This window comes from Ictidomys tridecemlineatus, chromosome 7 (genome assembly GCF_052094955.1).
Source record: "Ictidomys tridecemlineatus isolate mIctTri1 chromosome 7, mIctTri1.hap1, whole genome shotgun sequence".
NCBI lineage: Eukaryota > Metazoa > Chordata > Mammalia > Rodentia > Sciuridae > Ictidomys > Ictidomys tridecemlineatus.
The window spans coordinates 146,997,007-147,015,783 of record NC_135483.1 but is presented as its reverse complement, the minus strand read 5'-3'; the positions used below and the strand labels follow the sequence as shown (position 1 = coordinate 147,015,783).

At 36.3% G+C, this 18,777-nt stretch overlaps 1 protein-coding gene and 1 long non-coding RNA gene across 9 annotated transcripts in view; one reads left to right on the top strand and one right to left on the bottom strand.

The window, feature by feature from the left end:
* Znf385b (zinc finger protein 385B) overlaps positions 1-18,777 on the top strand; it is a 359,572-nt gene that overhangs the window by 243,111 nt on the left and 97,684 nt on the right. The window contains exon 1 of one of the 7 annotated variants that reach the window (XM_013358271.4): positions 12,330-12,519. The exons of the other annotated variants lie outside the window; for them this stretch is intronic. Within the exon in view, the coding sequence (XP_013213725.2) occupies positions 12,456-12,519 (64 nt within the window). The 5' untranslated portion in view covers positions 12,330-12,455. Of the gene's footprint in view, positions 1-12,329; positions 12,520-18,777 lie in introns of those variants that run through there. 7 annotated transcript variants of the gene reach the window in all.
* LOC120893069 (uncharacterized) overlaps positions 1-18,777 on the bottom strand; it is a 131,397-nt gene that overhangs the window by 36,223 nt on the left and 76,397 nt on the right. The window contains exons 2-3 of one of the 2 annotated variants that reach the window (XR_013424181.1): positions 4,818-4,899; positions 1,458-1,539 (exon numbers count right to left, since the gene is read on the bottom strand). This is a non-coding gene — a long non-coding RNA (uncharacterized LOC120893069). The remainder of the gene's footprint in view (positions 1-1,457; positions 1,540-4,817; positions 4,900-18,777) is intronic. The other variant, XR_013424182.1, reaches the window with a different exon arrangement.

Below are 18,777 nucleotides of genomic sequence, written 5' to 3'. Positions count from 1 at the left end.
TTCACATAGCACAATTGTTAAAAAGTTCAAAAGTAACTTTCTTAAATTTTGCTTTTAAGTTTTAGATATTTTAAATACCTAACTGTACTATATGACATAGCCAATGAATAATACAAACTCTAATATTCATTAATATTGAGCAAAATGATAAACTTTATTTTTGACATGATGTTTTTCAAAAACGAAACCACCAGGTCTTTCAAAAACTAAACCACCAGGTTTTTGTCCTGGTGGCTGCTAGCTTGACAAAGAATTATTATTAGCCTATTAGCTAGTATTTCAGGTGACCATAGAAAAAATAAAAATCACAATATTTCTTTTATCCAAGTCTAAGTGCCTTTGCTTAAAACATTCCTTCTATTACCACTATCCTGTGTTAATTTCTTGGAGATTAACAAAATATTTTAATTTGAAAGTATTAATCCTGATCCAGATGTACTATGAAATGTGTCAAGTCAAATTTGCAAATATGATTAGCTATTCCTAGTGATTTTGTCTTTACCTTTAAAGGATCAACATTAATAGACTAATTTGAAATAGGAGAGCATAATCTTGAAATATGACTGAATCTGAATTCTTGCTGCAATATTGTAGACACTTGAAAATCAAATTTAATTGTGAAAATTCAGACATATTATCTTTTATTTAATAGTATGGTAACTTTCATGATGGTCAAATATTTTCAATAAATGATTAACTTTGTTACTGGAATTATAAATGAGAATCTCATTCAAGAATTTCCATTACTCATAGCTATTGTTTGTCTTTCCTTCCTCCTGGTGGGGAAGAAGCTGAGCAGAGAGGGAAGAGGGTACCCACACAGACTAGCACATAGGCCTTGGACCCCCCTCAGCCTTAATGTGTAGTATTGAAAGATGAAGCCCTGAGGAGCTCAGAAACCAAATTTCCCTTCAAGTTAACCCTTCTCTCTTCTCTCTCTGTGACTGACTCCTTTATTTATCTAAGCTGGGAGCTTTGCTTTAGAATATTGGATATCAGCCCCATATCCAATCAGTTGTCATGTCCTGTTGATTTTACCTTTACCTTTCTCACCCCAGTGTAACCCTCAGTTCATACCAACACTCACTCTCACATGGATCTCTCCAATGCCTCCTACTTGAATTCCAGACTTTGTAAGCTTCTATCCTACACAACCCTTCCCCATGAGTTCCTCTGGTATATATTATACATGATCTAGTGTATACCCATTGATGTTCCTAACATGAAAATCTCCTCATTTCATGTCCTTGTTTAAAATCTGTCCTTGACTCTGCACTGTCTTTAGGATAAATCTAAACACATTAACATGACATATAAGACCTGTACTGACCTAGTCCCAGCTCATCTTTTGAGGAACAATGCTTACCCTGGAGACAAATTCTTTCAGTTCAGTGCACCATGATTGCTTTAGCTCTAGGTCTTTCCTCATAATGTAGTTACCTCAACTTGAAACATACCTGACCAGTTCTTCCTCTTCTCCAAAGTCATTCCTTTTTACCTTGGTAAATCCTACTCTCCAGGTTTTCAATTTTGACCTCGCTGTAAAAAAAAAAAAAAAAAAAAAAAGGTTAAAAATTCTTATTGGACACCTATGGAAGTCCCCTCAGCATCCCCAGGGTTGTTCCTGTTATCACACGTAACCACTCTGCATATTCAAGCGCATCCTTCATCCATGAAGGCAGGGTCTGAGGGTTTCTTGTCCATTGTTATATCCCTGCATTCAGTACAATATGTGGCTTATCATCAAATGTCTGTTGACTGTTTTGGTAAATAGACTCCATAATACCAGGTCAACACAAAAAGTAGGAAAACACACACACACACACACACACACACACACACACAGGAGATATGGGGTACAACATAGGTATCAAAGGAGTGGGAAAGCCAAGAAAGGGATTCTGCCCTACCTTGCTTTACCCTAACATTTGCAAAGTCTGGGACAGGAATACAAATTGAAGCCCACAAATGTCTGTTAAAAATCAATCCAATAAGCCTGTGAAATAAGGTGCTACTTTGACAAATATGCCTTCATTCATAAAACCATGAGAAGGTCAGATATTATTTTAGAATTCTTACAAAGTCTTGTGCCAGAACAAGGAAGCACAGTGCCTTCTGTCCTACCCCATATCCTATTCTACATTCCTAGAAAATAGGCGCTCTGTGGCCACTCCCAGGCCCACACAGATGTTGGCCTCCTTGGAAGGAGGGATCTGGAAAAGAGACTTATGCAGACCTGAAAGTGATTTCAGGTCCATAAGGATATGGGTTTATGGAATTCCAGGTACCCAAATGTAGACTAACAAGGGAGGGGAGGGCATAGATTTCGTGTGGTCAGATCTCCTTGACCTGCAGACTGAGGAGGTACATGGCCAGGGAGGACCTGAGTTTGTTCTAGAAAATAGATTTGTAGTGTGTATCTGTAAAGGTATTTAGCATTAGAAAGAATGGTCTAATATTATATTTTTAAAATATATGAACAGAACCTAAAGACTATAGATGTATCTTTCCTAATTTCTTAATTTTGTTTATATTTCTAAACCATGTGACTCTGATTTGTTGTGTTCTGGGAAGGAGTTTCAAATAGTACTTAAGAGCACAGTCTTGCCAGGTGTAGTTATGTATACCTGGATTATTCCAGCAACTTGGGAGGTTGATGTAGTTGGATCACAAGTTCAAGGCCAATCTCAGCAACTTAGTGAGACCCTGTATCAAAATTAAAAATATAAAGGGTGGGGTGGGTGGTGGATGTATCTCACTGGTAGAGTGTTCCTGGTTCAATCTGCTGGGCCTCCCTTATACCCCAAAAAAGAGCACAGTCTTAGGAATTAAAACAGTTCTGGTGTCTGAACCCATATGACTTCTGAGTTGTCCATTTGCTGGCTGTAGAGCCCTGGGCAGAGTGCTTCATCTGCTGAATAGAGGTAATAAAATCTTCCTGCAGGGTTGTAGTTTGAGTACATGAGGTTAAAGTCTTTAAGAGGCTTAGCTCAAGTAAATGCTCAATAGATCATGGTGCTGTCATCGTCATCATAATCACGGTCATTATTTTTACAGCTGTTATTCCTCATTGTTCGTAACTACTGTGATGACCTTGGGCAAGTCACATAACCTTGCAGAACCTCCATTTCTTCAATCATAAAATGAGGTATTTGGAGCAGTGGATAACTAAGATTCTGTATGGTTAGGAGCTGGGACTTTCTGGAGTTCCTTCTTTTGGTTTACTGTGAACTTGAACTTGACCACCAGACTCTGTGGTAAATTTTTCATAGAAGTTAGCTATAGTGCATATAATATTACTCTGTACTCTATTTAATTGAACTTAGTAGGTGAACATTTGAATCTTTTTTAAAAACCAAAAGCTTTGCAGTTTATGAAACAAGTATTTGCTTTACAAAAAGATTTTCAGCAGAGTTCCTTTTACTCAGACTTTCTAGTACATTAAAACCAAATTTGATTTACAAAAAGATATTCAGTTTGCCTGCAACTTTTCAGAAACATATGCAGAGATTTTAATCTCTTTGAATCACAAAATCCTTTGTGAATAGATTAAATCTGATTTCCCTCTCTCTGAAAAATGAGCATGGTTACAAATATTTGCAGCCAATTTCTGGAGAAGGGGTGGTCCGTGTATCCTAAATTAAGAATCCCTGGAATAAAGTCAACACAAAGACAAAAGCCAGTGAAAATGGAATATGCTGAAGATATTGGAGGCATTTCTAAATTTGGACCTCCAAACACCTGGCCCTTTTCAGGATCTGAGAAACAAAGAGAAAACTAACATTTATCGAAGGCATACTCTGTGCCAGCCACTCTGCTAAGCATTTTATGGGTGTTATATTGTCCTCCTTCTAAACCTAAAAAAGGCAGCTATTACATCTGATAAAAAATCTGAGGCTCAGAGCATAAACAATTTTCCAAAGCCTCATCACTGGTAAAGCAAAATTTGAATTGGGGTCTAATGCTAAAGCTATAAGGCCCTAAATTCCTTCACAGTTCTTCCCTAGCTCCTTCACAGTTCTTCTCTAGGACTTTCTGGAGTCTTTTTTATTCTTTTTCTTTCCAAAAGAATAGTTCACCAAAATACAGAGATTTCTGTTCCTTGAGAGCTTCTCACAAAGGAACTTCCTAAACCAGATTCATCTTAATAACCCTCTCCCATGTTCTGTGCTGTCCCCCTGGGGCTAGGATGACTTGCATAAGTGAGATGCTGCCGTTTGGATGGGCTTGGGTGGATAGAGAGCTCCGGGTTGATGAACTTTCTTGTCTGGACATCATTCAAAAGTCCTGATCCTCTACGTGCCCCAGTAAAAGTTTCCGGCTGACAACTGTTTTATAAAACAGTTGTCAGCTGAGGAGCAGAGAAGTGGCCTGTCAAATTCAAAATAGTGTCCCATTTGCCAAGTCTCACATGAGAAAAGTGAAGACAGGCCCCATTTGGAAAAGAAGACCTGCTTCCCAAAAGATTTATTACGTAGGGGTCAGGTTGCAAAGCCCGGCTCTGCTTGGTAGACTTGACTCCTCCTTGATTCATTCACCTTTCATAAGATAGTGGATTCATCTCTTTAAAAAAGAGGGAATAAATGAGGGAATAAACTGAGCTTTATAGGAATGACAGGAACAACCTGAGACTATATATTTTATGCTTTGATGTGTGCATTATATTTATACGTAATAGTGGGATTCATTTTGACATATTCATGCATGTATAAAATTTGTTCCACTTCAGTCTTCAGTAGTTTTCCCTTAAAACTGAGTCTTACTGGATTTGTCTTGAGTATAAGCTAATATTGACCTTTCTTCATAAACAGCCTTACCCAATACTGTGTAGAAATCACTGTGGTTTGCAAACTTGAAGACCTTTTATGTTACAATGAGATCTGTGTCCCCTGTTCAAACCTGTCAAAATAGAACATTCTTTGTGAGGCAGGAATACATTCATAGGTCCACTTTGGTTTTTGGTCATTTTAAGAAATGCTGTCTTATTACCTCAGACTTCACAGTGTGTCCTAGAAAATCATGCTGTTTTCACAGTGATACTAAAGGCAGAGTGAGATTTGGCATTTGATTTTCTTCATGATTTCCCACATGATCTAGAACTGCTTTATGAGTCCCTTGCTGCTAAGTGTGTCCAACCTCTATTTGGGAATGAGGAAAACACTACTTAAGAATGTTTACAAGAGAAATGTGTGTATTTAGGAGTAAATGACATCTGATATGTAATTTTTCTTCTTTTTATTATTTTTCTTACATGTTATGGTTGACAAGAGAGATTCTACAAGTATAAAGATAGTACCTTCTTCTATTAGGAAGACCATCTAGCTAGAATTTAAAGTATGGAGTTAGAGACAAACTAAGTGACTTTTGAAGCCAGCTCTGCTCCTTGCCTTCTCTGTGACCTTGGCAAGATACCTTCATTGTGTGTTATGTTTCCTTACCTAGAGAATGAAGATAATAGCAAATTCTCCTTATTGTGTTAATTTGAAGATTCATCGAATTAATATGTATAAAGTCTTTGCACAGTGTTGACACACAACAAGTATTCATGTAAGAGTCAGCAGTTTTTACACAAATGTGTAAAGATGGCCAGTAAACTCTACTTTAGGTGTTTTGGATGATTTTAAAAATAACTCTGTCCTTAATTTAGGATAGAGTTTTATATAGAATCTATTCTTATATTTGTCTTGAGAAAGCTCTAACTAGGATCACTGCCATTTCTTCTATGTTGTCATAGCAAATCCCCTGATATCAGCTCTTCAGAGGGCTGAGGATGCTCACATACCTATAAATGGAAATACATACTAAGTATTTGGTGGATTAAATAAATACCATGTCTCACATCAAATATTTTTTAGCCAACTGTATGTCAGCCCCTACTATGATAATAAAATATATCTTTTTACCTTATATCATTTTTATATCATTATATATCATTTTTACCTTAAATGTTATTGACTTTATAGCAACTTTGAATGCAATCAATAAAGAGAGGAAAAGAAAATAGTACTGATAATATATAAGAAGTCCTTGAAATCCATTGATGCTAAAATTGTGTCTTTTTTTTAAGAGAGAGAGAGAGAGAATTTTTCAATATTTATTTTTTAGTTTTCGGCGGACACAACATCTTTCTTTGTATGTGGTGCTGAGGATCGAACTCGGGCCGCATACATGCCAGGCAAGCACGACATCACTTGAGCCACATCCCCAGCCCCTAAAATTGTCTCTTCACACTAGAAAAGACAGAAGAAGTAATGTCCATCCATTCATTTAGAATATATACTGAGTACCTACTATAGGCCTGGCACTATTCCAGATACTGACATAGTGTACCTAGAAAATAGCCTTTTCCCAATGGAGACCATATTCTAGAGGAGACAGTGAATAATAATCTAATAGAAGAAAGATCTTGCAGAGCAGGAGGTAAAAACTGAGTAGAGACACAACTGTGCTAGAAGAGAACTCCATGGCTAGAGAACAGGAAAAGCCTTGAGGAAGAAATTTGACATGTTCAGGAAAGAGAGAGCAAGCTGAGATCTCAGGAGATGGGGAGAAGAATTGGTCGTAGGTATAATTGTAGAAGTGAGCAGGCGCTGAGTCATGTGGTAACTATAGGCCAAGATAAGTGTTTGATTTCCTTTGAAGTACACTAGGAAGCCATTACACTGGAGTGACACAGTCTGATTTATATTTTTCAATAGCTTGCTTTGCTGCTTTGTGGAAAATCAAGTGTAGGAGAAAATAAATAGTCCTCAAAGATCTGTTAAATGCCATCAGAGAGAGTCCAAACAAATGTTGTCTGGAACTACAATGTGACAGTGATATGGAGAGAAACAGGAAGACTCTCATTTTTACTCTGGAGGTAGAAACAGGACTTGCTGATAGTCAGGATGTAGGTGCAGAGCTAAAGGAAGAATCAGGGAACCACATTGCTGAGATTTTGCCCGAGTCAGGCCTTCAGTCACACTTGCTCTAGCCATTTTAACATATGTTGGTCTCTCCTTTTAGTGCAGCACTTGTTTGTTGAGCTCATAGCATGTTCAAGGTATGACTCTAAGTGCTTGGGATACATAGTGAACAAAGCAAAGATCCCTGCCCTACCCAGGTGCAGTGGCATACTCCCATAATCACAGCAGCTCGGGAGGCTAAGGAAGGAGGATCTTGAGTTCAAAGCCAGCTTCAGCAAAAGTGAAGCACTAAGCAAATCTAAATAAAATACAAAACAGTGGTCGAGTGCCCCTGAATCAATCCCTAGTACCCACCTCACCCCCACCACCATCCCCCGGCAAAAAAAAAAAAAAAAAAGATCCCTGCCCTTGTGGAGATTTTGTCTTATACTACCTTTATGTCAGTGCCAATAATTTACACTAAATTTTGTATTAGATTCCCTTATCTCAGATATACTATTAGTGTTCTCCAAATACAGTTGCCTTTTTAACCAGGGACATCACTTTTCAGCTTGCCATGTTTAGTTCTATGAGGGGGGAAGCAAAAGACAGTGAAAATACATTTTCTTCATAGATAATATGTTTATAGACTTCTTTAAATATGTAAATTTACGAAAATCCAAAATTGAATTTCAGATCATTGGGATGGCAGTCACGTTTCCATTAAAAAGGGATTATTTACTCACTCAAGAGTTACTTTAAAATAACAGACCCCTATAATGAATGTAATTGAAAGTTTGTCAACAAGTCATTATATATTTGCCAGGGGATTCCTGATAAAGGAACCAAGAAAATCTAAAGATCAGAGGCCATAGTCAATTAAAACTTAATTCAGAACATAGACAAACAACATGAAATTTAGAATCATATGGAGGAAATGATTTCTGATTTCTAAAAAATTCAAATATATATACTTTATAGAGGACTTCCATTTTCTAAATTTATAATTTATTATCATCACACTCATAAATCACATTCATCCTGTCAATAAAAAATAACTTTTTTTTTTTTTGGCACCTGGGATTCAACTCTGAGACACTCAATCACTAAGCCACATCCCCAGCCCTGTTTTGTATTTTATTTACAGAGTCTCACTGAGTTGCATAGCCCCTTACTTGATTTGGGAGCTGGCTTTGAACTCACAATCCTCCTGTCTTAGCCTCCCAAGCCAATGGGATTTCAGGTGTGTGCCACTGTGCCCAGCAAAAAGTAATCATTTGAATCTACAAAACTGGTTTTTGGTTCTGGCTTTCTGAATATGTTTTAAAATATAAAAAATAATGCAAAAGCCAAGGTTTTATAGCAAAGAAGACTGAGCATCTTCATAAACACTCATCAAGAATAGTGACTCCTTTTCAAGGCCCCTTATAGTAATGTCATTAAGATGCTATTTCTAGTGTTATCCTCTGTTCATACAGCCATCCTATGGGTTAATTGAACTTCTGAGGACTATTATAGGAAGCCAGTGACCACATATGACTTTGCTTCTATGAAAAATGCTTGGGTTCTAGACAGACTTTAAAACCAAGGTTAACAGAACATCCTATTTATAAGGGTTCTCTCGAACTTTTTCTGTAAATCTCACAAGCCATGTATAGTTTGATGGTAATCCACAATTATGAATGGGAAATAAAACCTTTAATTGAGTAATAAGCAACTATGTGGTTGTTACAATGAAAATATAGATCCAGGGCAGCAGAATAGAATAGACATTATGATTGCTGTATGTATATAGGTAACTCTATGACCAGTGTGATTCTGCAATCTGTACAATCAGAAAAATGAGAAATTATACTCCAATTGATTCAAATGTATGAATTGCCAAGATCATTGTAATGTCATGTGTAGCTAATAAAAAAAAGGAAAAAGAAAAAAAAAACCTATAATCTGAAATTATATAGATAGATAGATAGATCTGTTCCTTGGGCCTCACTCATTCATTCAGCACATTCATTGAGTGCCTTCTCCGGATGAGGCATTTGAAAAACATCAGTGAAACAAATCTAGCCTCTGATCCAAAAGACCTTAGGGCTCCTTGAGGAAGAAGGCTCAGACACAATAATTCACAAGCAAATGTCTTCCATATAAATTCAATGGATTGCAGTTCAGAGGAAAGCAAGGTACTTTCTCATGAGGGAAGAGAGAAACTTTCCTGGAAGAAATGGCATTTAAAATGCCACGTGAAAATGAAGAGAATTTAAAAGAGGACCAAAAGAGACAAGCATGCATGGAGGTGTGACATAAACAAAATGATAGAACTATTAAAGTATATATTTACAAGAACCAGCTAGTGCATAGTGCAGAGAACACTTCTTGAGCAAGGACCAGGTGTCAGGCACTACCTAAGGGGCCAGAGACAGGAAGAAGGGAAGAAGGTAGGAAGGAAAGAAAGAAGGAAGGAAAGAAAGATGGGATCCTTGCCCTTAAGGAAGAATCCTGTTTAACAAGCCTTACAAAGTAAAAATGAGAAATGGTTTCCAGTTGAATTGAGAATGGCAGTGATTGCTAAACTGAGGCATTGGAACTGGATTCTATGGTGATGAAGATGATAATGTTTGTCATTTACTAAATCCTTCAGTGTTGTAGGCACTGTGGTAAGAATTTATAAGCATTTTCCTCACGTCTCCTCAGGAGACGTGATTACTGTTTTATTCCTAATTATCTGAGAAAATTGGGGCTTAAGTCAATTAATTCACGTAATGTTGCTCGGCTAGTAAGCAAGAAGAGCAGAGATTTGAAAAGGTGTATTGGCTTTCAGAGCCTGTAACTCACTAACAGGAGCCATGGTAGACATTTAAATAGGAAAATGATCAATCCAAACTGTTCTTAAGAATTCATTTGATTACAGGAAGAATACAATGATTAAAGGATTATGTTAGTGACCAGCCAATGTGGACCTCAGTGAAGGTAACAGTGATGGGTAAGAAAAGAAAAAGGAGGTGACAGATGTCTTAAAGATAACTCATGTGATTGAGGAAACTGGAAGAAGGATAAGGCAAATACAACTTCAAGTTTTAGAGTCTGTGTAACAAGGCTCATGGTGCCAGGCAATGAAATAAATTCTACCACAGAAACATCCTTGGGGAGCAAGATGAGGGAATTCGGGAAGGGGGGCCAGGATAACCTCTTTAATTTTACTCAAGTTGAAGTTAAGATGGGAAGGGTTCAGGAAGTGGTTGAAAATACACAAGTTGACTCTGAAAATAGGCAACTTAGATGTGGGATCTTTGTCTACCAATAGTACACAGGTCAAGGAGGACTAAAAAAGACCTTTAAAATCATAGTTCTATTAGGCTGGAAAAATTGGAAGCTAAATTGGGATTTATGAAACCAGAGAATAATAAAAAGTTAAAGGAAGAGTAGGCTATTCTAAAATGAGTTGAAATTGAAGGAAAAGGAGAGAGTAGTTGATAGGCTAAGAGGTTAATAGGAATGAAGTAAGTTTTCTTTAAAGAATGGAATGACTGAAGAAAGATGAGATTTATTGAGTGAAGCCTTAGAGTGGGTAATGAGTTGCCGGGTCAGGAATTCCTGGTGCCTCCTTCCCATCCAATTTCTTCCCGTCTTTTTATGACCACAAATGCCACCCTTCTGCTGAGCCTTGACCTCTCCCATGGTTTTCCCTGTAAAAGCTCAATGCTCCTTATCCCATTCTCCCTCTGTTCTTAGTACAAACATGCACCATTGGCTGACGGTTCTTGAACACCCACAGGCTCCAAGTCACCAAGGGGCTTGTTAAAACATACATTCCTAGGCTCTATCTCCAGAGTTTGTGCTTCGGAATATCTAGGGTGAGACCTGAGAATTCGTTTTTCTTACAAGTGATGCAATTGGTCTAAGGACCATGCTTTGTGAGGTATTGAATTAAGAATATATGAGAGCTACAAATAAAGAATTAGGGAGCTTGAAGATGCACTAGAGTGCCAGATGTGAAAATATTCTAGAAAAATACTCCAAGAATTAGGCACAATTTAAGAGCAGACAAAAAGGAATAGAACACTTTGCCTAGTTCCATGACAGAAAAATACTTTGCAGGAAGCATCAGCATTACCTCCACTAAGCAGAGATTTCTTAGGGGAAGTCTATCATAGGTGAAAATTTAATTGGAAAAAAAAGAAAAACCACAGACATGACTTTAATTTTATTTTAGTCATGAAGAGCTAAATATGATGTGAGTAAGAAGTGTGCAGTTATTATTTGGGGGAAAATAAGTATAGAGCTAGCATACTGTGTTCCATTTAGAATGCTATTATGTTATTATTCATAACTTACCTGAGCTCATTGGGCCTGGGGAAATGCACCATTTCTAAAAACTGGTGTTATAATTACCACTTTGATTGCTGCATCTAATTATTCACTTAGGTTTACCTGCCCCTGATATTTACTGTGCAAATCTGACATAAAAAGACCAAATATATGAATTAAGGTAAGGGTAATTTGTTTTGTATGTCTCTAAAGTGCTGGCTGTGGTTGGCAAATATACAAAGTTGCACAATCAAAGGTGCAAAATTCTTTCTGACATTTGTGAACATCAGTCATTTCAAGTTTCTATCATTCAGTCAGATGCCCAGTAACTCATCAGTATCAATGATAATCATCAAAACAACCATCTAGTCACAGCTATGCTGGGTAACCTGGTCATATCATAATCCTTATTCTAATCACGTGGTCAGACACCATTAAATGTAAAGTTAAATATGAAATGTAAAGTTAAATAGGAAAGTTAAATATGGGAGTAAATAATTTTTTCATTTTAGTTCCAAGCCTATATAACTGCTAATTTCACCATGATAATTTCCTGTATAACTGAAATTAGATTTTTGAGCTGAGGTGTATAAACATTCCTATTAATACCAAATTCCTTTTAATACCAAATCAATACCAAATTGCCATCTGCTTTAGTATTTTGAATTATATGCTCTGAATTTTTATTTAAAATGAAAATCCACAGGAAAAAAATAATTTTTCAGGTCTCATTGTATGCAAATAAACTATTCTATATTAACAGAATATAAACAAGATTCATTTTGAAAACATTCCTTTTAGAGATTAAAAGCAATTTTAAAATATTTAATTGCCCACCTAGGAAAGGGAAAAGAAAAACATTGAAATATAAATGATACTGAAATTTCCATATTATGATGATAAAAAGATATTTTGAGGGAACTGAATTATTTTGTTGTTTGGTAAGAGAGATGGGTGTCCGATATTGTGATTTCCCTTTTCCCATGACAAGTGGTAATTTCTGAGTACCCAGAAGATGATAAAGGAAAAAATTACATGAAAGAAAGTAACTTGTCAGTCTTTTAGGATATATTTGGTGCAGTGTCGTCAGAAGGTAGCCTGCCCTCTCCCTGGAATCAAGTTGCAAACACTATCTTCAATAGTAATTAGAGCTAAGCAGCAATTACAGGACATATGATTTGTTCAGACACACTGTCGGTTGGCTGTTTCCTAGCGCCACATTTCACAGGAGCACCAGGTTGAAATGATGGAATTATTTATCTCTAAATGCAATACCTCGTACAGTGCTTGAATGCAGAAGGAAACGTGAACTGTATTCTTAAAAGTGAAGGTAAGCTTTGCTGACTGATCAGCATTTACACCTCAGGGAACTTTTTCATGAAGTATGTGACAGAAATATAAAATAGTTCAAATCAATTTCAGAAACGGAGGAAAATAACAGAATTAGGAAAAATGGAATTGGCTCATTTCACGACTCCCTTTTGTAATATTACTTCGATTTTCCTGACTTGTTTGTATTTTAATTGTACTATTGAGTCACTCTGCTTAATATAATAAAGATGTGACTGATTTCTCACTTCCTTTTGTCTTTATGAGCTCCCATTTATTTTCTTTTGAAGTTTTTTCTCAGAATAAGTACTAGGCAAAAATGAGTTTTATATTCAATTCAAAAATGTTAGAAACCCTCTTCTTTTTTTCTTCTCTTGTAAAGTGTATTTAAGCTGATGATTGTATATATCCAAGAATCCACATTCAGATTGTCAGAATAGTGGCTGGGAACCTGTAATAAAATTGAGTGACGTGGGTGATTTGCACTCTTGTCATATGATTTTTATGATGGGCACATTTCAGACTTTAATGTTCCATCTAGTTCAAGTCAAAACTCAATGATTTCATGTTTATTTAGACCCTGGGGCATAGAAATCTCTCTGGAAACCAGGTAAGTCTAGCTCCTCCAGAGGGAGTATTGTCTGTTAAAGGGCGAGTGTGTTTTGTATGTATATAAAGATACTTGTGAAATTCTCATTCCTATTTTAATGTTATCACTTTGTTTTTCCTCATCTAAGAAATCCTTATCCTTTAAATTTTGCCATTTGTACAACATGAGTAAACATTACTGTTAGGAAAGGACTTAGAAACTCTTGGCACCAGGAAGATGTTTTTATCTCAGAGTTCCCACTGGGATTTCAGGTGGTTTGGAAGATATTGAAAGACATTGACTCCTTTTATTCTGCTTCATTGGTGGATGTAGGTGTAAACACTGAGGGTTCAGTGAACTCTTGCAAAAAATGAGTAAGTTAAAGCCAAAGTACATTAGTTTTTCCAAAGTCCTTGTGATTCTATGATATATAAACTCTTGGCAGACAAGACTGTTACTTAGCGTAGTTATTACAATAGGTTGGTACCTAATTTTGGAAGAATCTTTTTTTCTAGACCTGTGTCTGCTGTTGCCTTCATTTTGTATATTTGCTTTATGTGGAATTATTTATCCCAGAGCATCATTTTCTACATCAGAAAAATATAGGATGATTGTAAGCCATATTACATTTTACAAGACAACTTATTATATATAAAATATATGTAAGAAGGCTACTTAATATATATAGAAGCATCCTATGCTCTCCATTGAAAAGGTATATAACATTTGGTTAGCCCAGGACACAATGCTGAATTTCTATAAAATACACCTGAAAATTTGAGTTGCTAACCTGTCCTATTCTCACATGCATCTGGCACATACCATTGTGGCAGTACATATAAAATCAAACCACAGTTGTTGCAACTGACAGGACTACTTGAAACATAAACAGAGATGTGACCTAATTTAATTGCATCTTGTCCTGATCCTTGCAAAATCTTGTTCTTCATCTTTTGATTTATAGAAGCAAATAATGAAAGAAAGTTAATACAATATAGCTTAAATCAAGGTAAATGACAAATTTTATGAGTGCTTTCTAGTTCCTTAGTAGTATTACTATGAAAGACAGAAGCAAAGAATCAAGAGAGACAGGCACACACAGAGAACATGAGAGAGAGAAGGGAGGAGAGGCAGAAAATACATTGAGAGAGACAGAGGAATAAGAGAAAAATGATGTTAGGGAAAGAGAGACGGAGGTACATGTTAATCAGAGTTTGGAAATGTATAGTGAAATTTTGGAACTAAGGATTTCTTTTAACTGTAAACACACTTTGTCAAGTTAAATACATTGAACACCAGTTCCACTTCTATGTTTGTTTACTTTCCATTGCTGTCTTTTAAAAGCAAAATCAGTTTAAAAGGCTGTTTGAAATCCAGAAGAGACCAAGAGTCAAAAAAAAATAGTCTAAAAAAATTTCCATTCCTTTGCTGCCTTTTAAAATAAATCATTGAAAAGGAAAATATGAATGCTGTGATTAAATCCTTTGCTTTCAGTGGAATTCCTTTTTTGAAAAATTCATTATGGCTTTGACTTTTGGTGTTCATTGAGAGGGTAAGAAGGACTCATTTGGGAAGTCCAAAAGAAAATCCATGTAAGGAATATGATTCAGCTTTAGAAGAGGATCCTGCCATTTGAAACAACATTGATGAAACTGGAGGATATTATGTTGAGTGAAATAGAACAGACACAGAAAAACATTGCATGATCTCACTTACATGTGGAATTTATTTTTTAAAATCAACATTTTTATTTTTAAAAATCAACAAAAGTTACACTAAGGTAACTTTTAAGTGAGATGATGGATATGTTAAATTGCCTACCTATTCTGTTCTTCACCTTAAATTTATGCAACATAAAAATAAACTCTTCAGTACATGTAAAGACTCATACAGAGAAGAAGCCTGACAGTCAAATAATAAAACCTTTGATGATTTTAATGAATTTTTTCATTGGTAGTACATAGTAATTATACAGAATAGTGGGTTACTCATTGTGGCATATTCATACAAGCACATAACTTGATCAATTTCATTCCGCATTACATTCCTCCCCTCCTTCCCTCTCCTGAATCCCTTTCATGTACATTTTATTAGTCTCCCTTCTATTTTCATGAGATTGAATATTTTTTAAGGAAGAAAAAAAAAAGAAATCCCAGTAAGAGAAAACCTAGCACAAATTCAGCAGAATGGTACAAAAGTAAACATGATACAGAGGTGCAGGAACAATCATTTATATGAATCACTTCCTGTGTAGAAAATCCTTGGGTATTCACTGAAGAGCCTTATCTGATGCTGCTTTGCATATCACTAGTGCCCCAGAGCTGCCTGCATGATGGAAACAGGTAGCCTCAATTCCTAAGATGTCAAAACAATGGCAGAGTTCTAAGGAGCCTAGCCAGGCACTGATCCCATCTGCTAAATAGCCCCTAAGGATCCTTCTGAGTAGAAGCATCCCCTGGGTTAAAGGAAGCTCCATGTTTCTCACATTGCCTCCCAGTTGCCTAGGTCCTGTGTTTGAAGGAGTGAAATATTCTGCCTGTAACTAGGTTGTTCCAGCTTATATTATTTTTGCTCTTTTTTACTTTTGCCATACAATGAAAAGACAAAAGGGAAGAAAACCTTTTTAGAAAATACTAGAAATTTCCAAGTAAGTACTCAGTGCTAATTATAATCTACTCTGAAAAACTAAACCACCACTCTTTTCTTCTCTCTTCAAACCCTCCCTCACCCATTTTCCCATCTTAGTCCCAATATCGCCTCATTACTCACAATCTATGTGCGCCCTGTCCTTGGCATGGCCTGGTCAGGCACCCCACACCAAGTTTCCATAGAGATGGGACAGTGAGTATCATGCTGCTCACAAAACAGCCCTGGCTGCCATGTGGGAGCCATCTCCACTACTTCTAGGGAAAAGTGGCTTCTTTGATGATGGAGGACCAAGAGTGGCCTTCCAGTGTTTGCCTACTATGAAAATAACAATCCACTAGAATTTTTTCTGAATGCCCTATATCATATAATAATTATTGTGCCCATGAGATACATATATAAAAAGCTTACAGCCGTTTTTACTGTTTGTGTTTATACCTAAGGTGTACTTTCTGGGAGCCTATTACTTTTTTTTTTTTTTTAACATGGCAACAGTTTTTTAATAGCTTTGGAGTGTTTAGTTAATATTTAAGCCTGGGAAACCTTTTTCTCTACCAAGGTAGGAGTAGAGGGCACTAGCAGAGCAAATATTAACAGTGTTCCTTTAAACTAAGCAAGCTTTAGGTAGGTGTGTGTGGGGGGGTCTTTTTAAAAGGATAATTCATATAAACCACTATTCCCTGTATCCCCTTTTTGGTTCTTAAGCAAATAGTCTAGACATTGAATGTAGAAACTGAATTCTCTGAAACTAGGGGAAAAATTTTTTGTGTCCTCAAGGTAGAATTTATAGCAGTAGCTGGATGCACTGACCTCTGGGGTTGCTATGTCTAGCCCCATTCAGGCTGGCATTTTGTGTGAGATCAGGTCTAAATACAGAGCCAGAGGCCTAAAGTGTTCTATTGCTTTGATCCACTCCAGTGGAAGGAGTTTTCCATTGGTTTGAAAAAAATGTGTCATTTTAGGTAGCACTTTTGATATAATTCTGATAATACTTCCTTATAAAAACCACTGATACAAATGTGAATATGCCTCCTACCACGAAGCTATTAGGATTAGTTACATTGATCCAAACAGTATGGTTAAAAGCATAGTTTTAATGGACTTTGTCGTTCTTTTGGGGGGCAGATATTGGGAATATTAAAAGAATTATTTAAAACAAAAACCACAATCAATTTTCTGTTGTCCTTTAAACTAGAAAGAAATGGTGACTCTTGGCCATGTTATGTTTTCTTTCAGTGAATTTCTTCAGTTTTTCATGTTAAAAAATATTGAAATTAAAATCTTACTTAAAAATAAGTACTTTTAAATTTCAATCAAAATTAAAAGAGAAAGCAGATCAGATACTAATCTACTTAAATTTTTAAAAGTGGTAATCCATAACTTATGATTTTTGTATATGTTTGATTACACCAACTTGAATATTCGTAAAAGTGTCCCTGGGCAGTGGGCTTTAGGTTTGGTTCTACCTCTAGTCAGTACCATGGTGAAATAAGCCCTCCTAATCTTATTTTATTTATAAAAAAAAAAAAAAACCCAAAGGGTAGATTCCTAAATTATACTCATTCCTAAACATAGTTGTCACTTTTGCTAGGAAAAATCTGGTTTTAGGAAGGTTTCTAAAATAAGGCATAGCTCTGTGCTGCTATTAGTTCCCCAGCATGCTGTCAAGGGAGAGAAAATAGTTTCTCTGTTGGTCACAGGAAAGCTTCAGATCTCACGTAAGGGTCTTGATGCCACTAATAAGAGTCACCAGGCAAATGTAGCCCAGGACCATCTCCCTGGGTCTTCCTGCCAGAAAATTTCGTCAGGCTCCTGTGACCTCCCAATCCAGTCTCGACCTCAGACAATTTTAGTAAAGCCCTGTCTGGAGATAATTCTGGCTTCTCTAAAGACTTAGTAATTTAGGAACTAGCACATGACATTCTCTTTTGATAAGTCAGGTATATTAAAAACTACTTTGAAAAACTTGAGAAAGCATTTGTTAGAACCCAGTTTTTCCTTCTTTGAGTTTCCTATCTTGCATGGTCATGCTTAATACTATTGGGTTACAAGTTGAGAAACTTTAATAAAGCAGAAATATTTTAAATTCAGTTTTAACTATCTAAATTTACTTAAATTCTGAAATTCTTATATTCTCAAATTTTTCAATGCTGCTTTTAAAAAAGATAACAACTACTTTTCCCATGGTTAAACAAACTGTAGTTTGTACTCTTAGTAAATAAGTTTGCCCTTTTTTTTTTTTTTTTTTGCAGCATTTAATGGAAGAAATCCTGTATATGGGCCAGATATTTAGGTGTAAGTGAATCACCACTTGGCTGTGTGATTTCACATTGCCACAGCATCTGAAAATCCATCTTAGTGAAGTATTCATCATTTTGTGTAAAAGCTGGTGTATTACTACCAGACCCAAAGGACATTGTGGCTTAAAATCTATCATGATGTGGCTTCACTGCCATTTTTGATACAACACTTTATTATTGCTTATAAACCTCAGTGTGGCACTCAGAAAGATTTCTTTTTAAACATAACATCCTGCCAGGCTGCTACAGTGGTGGTTGCTGTGGGAGCTCTTTGAAGGGGACTCTGAGCTGCCCCAAAAGAGACTCAGGCAGAAAAGTTAAGATTGTGTAGACTCAGTGCTCCAGATAAATAGTTTTGTCTTTGGGATCACTGGATTCTGTCAGTATCCTCTCTCCACTTCCTGAATGAAGTAAGGAAGCTTCAGCATTAGAGGGGATTTTATTTGCTCACAAATTATTTTAAGCAAAGTTAGGCTTCTGGTAAAAAAAAGAAATCCAAACATCATATGAACCATAATAACTTGACAGTAGTTGAATATGGTCTTTTTATGGGAGAATTTTGCCTGAATTTGTCAAAACATTTCATTGATGTTAATAGCACTGACCCCATACAGAGAAATATCCTAAGTGCATGGTTGAATGAATTTGCACAAATCCCCATGTAACTGGCCCCAGATCAAGGAAAGAATATTTCCAGTATCCTAGAAGACCCTCTCATTCCCTT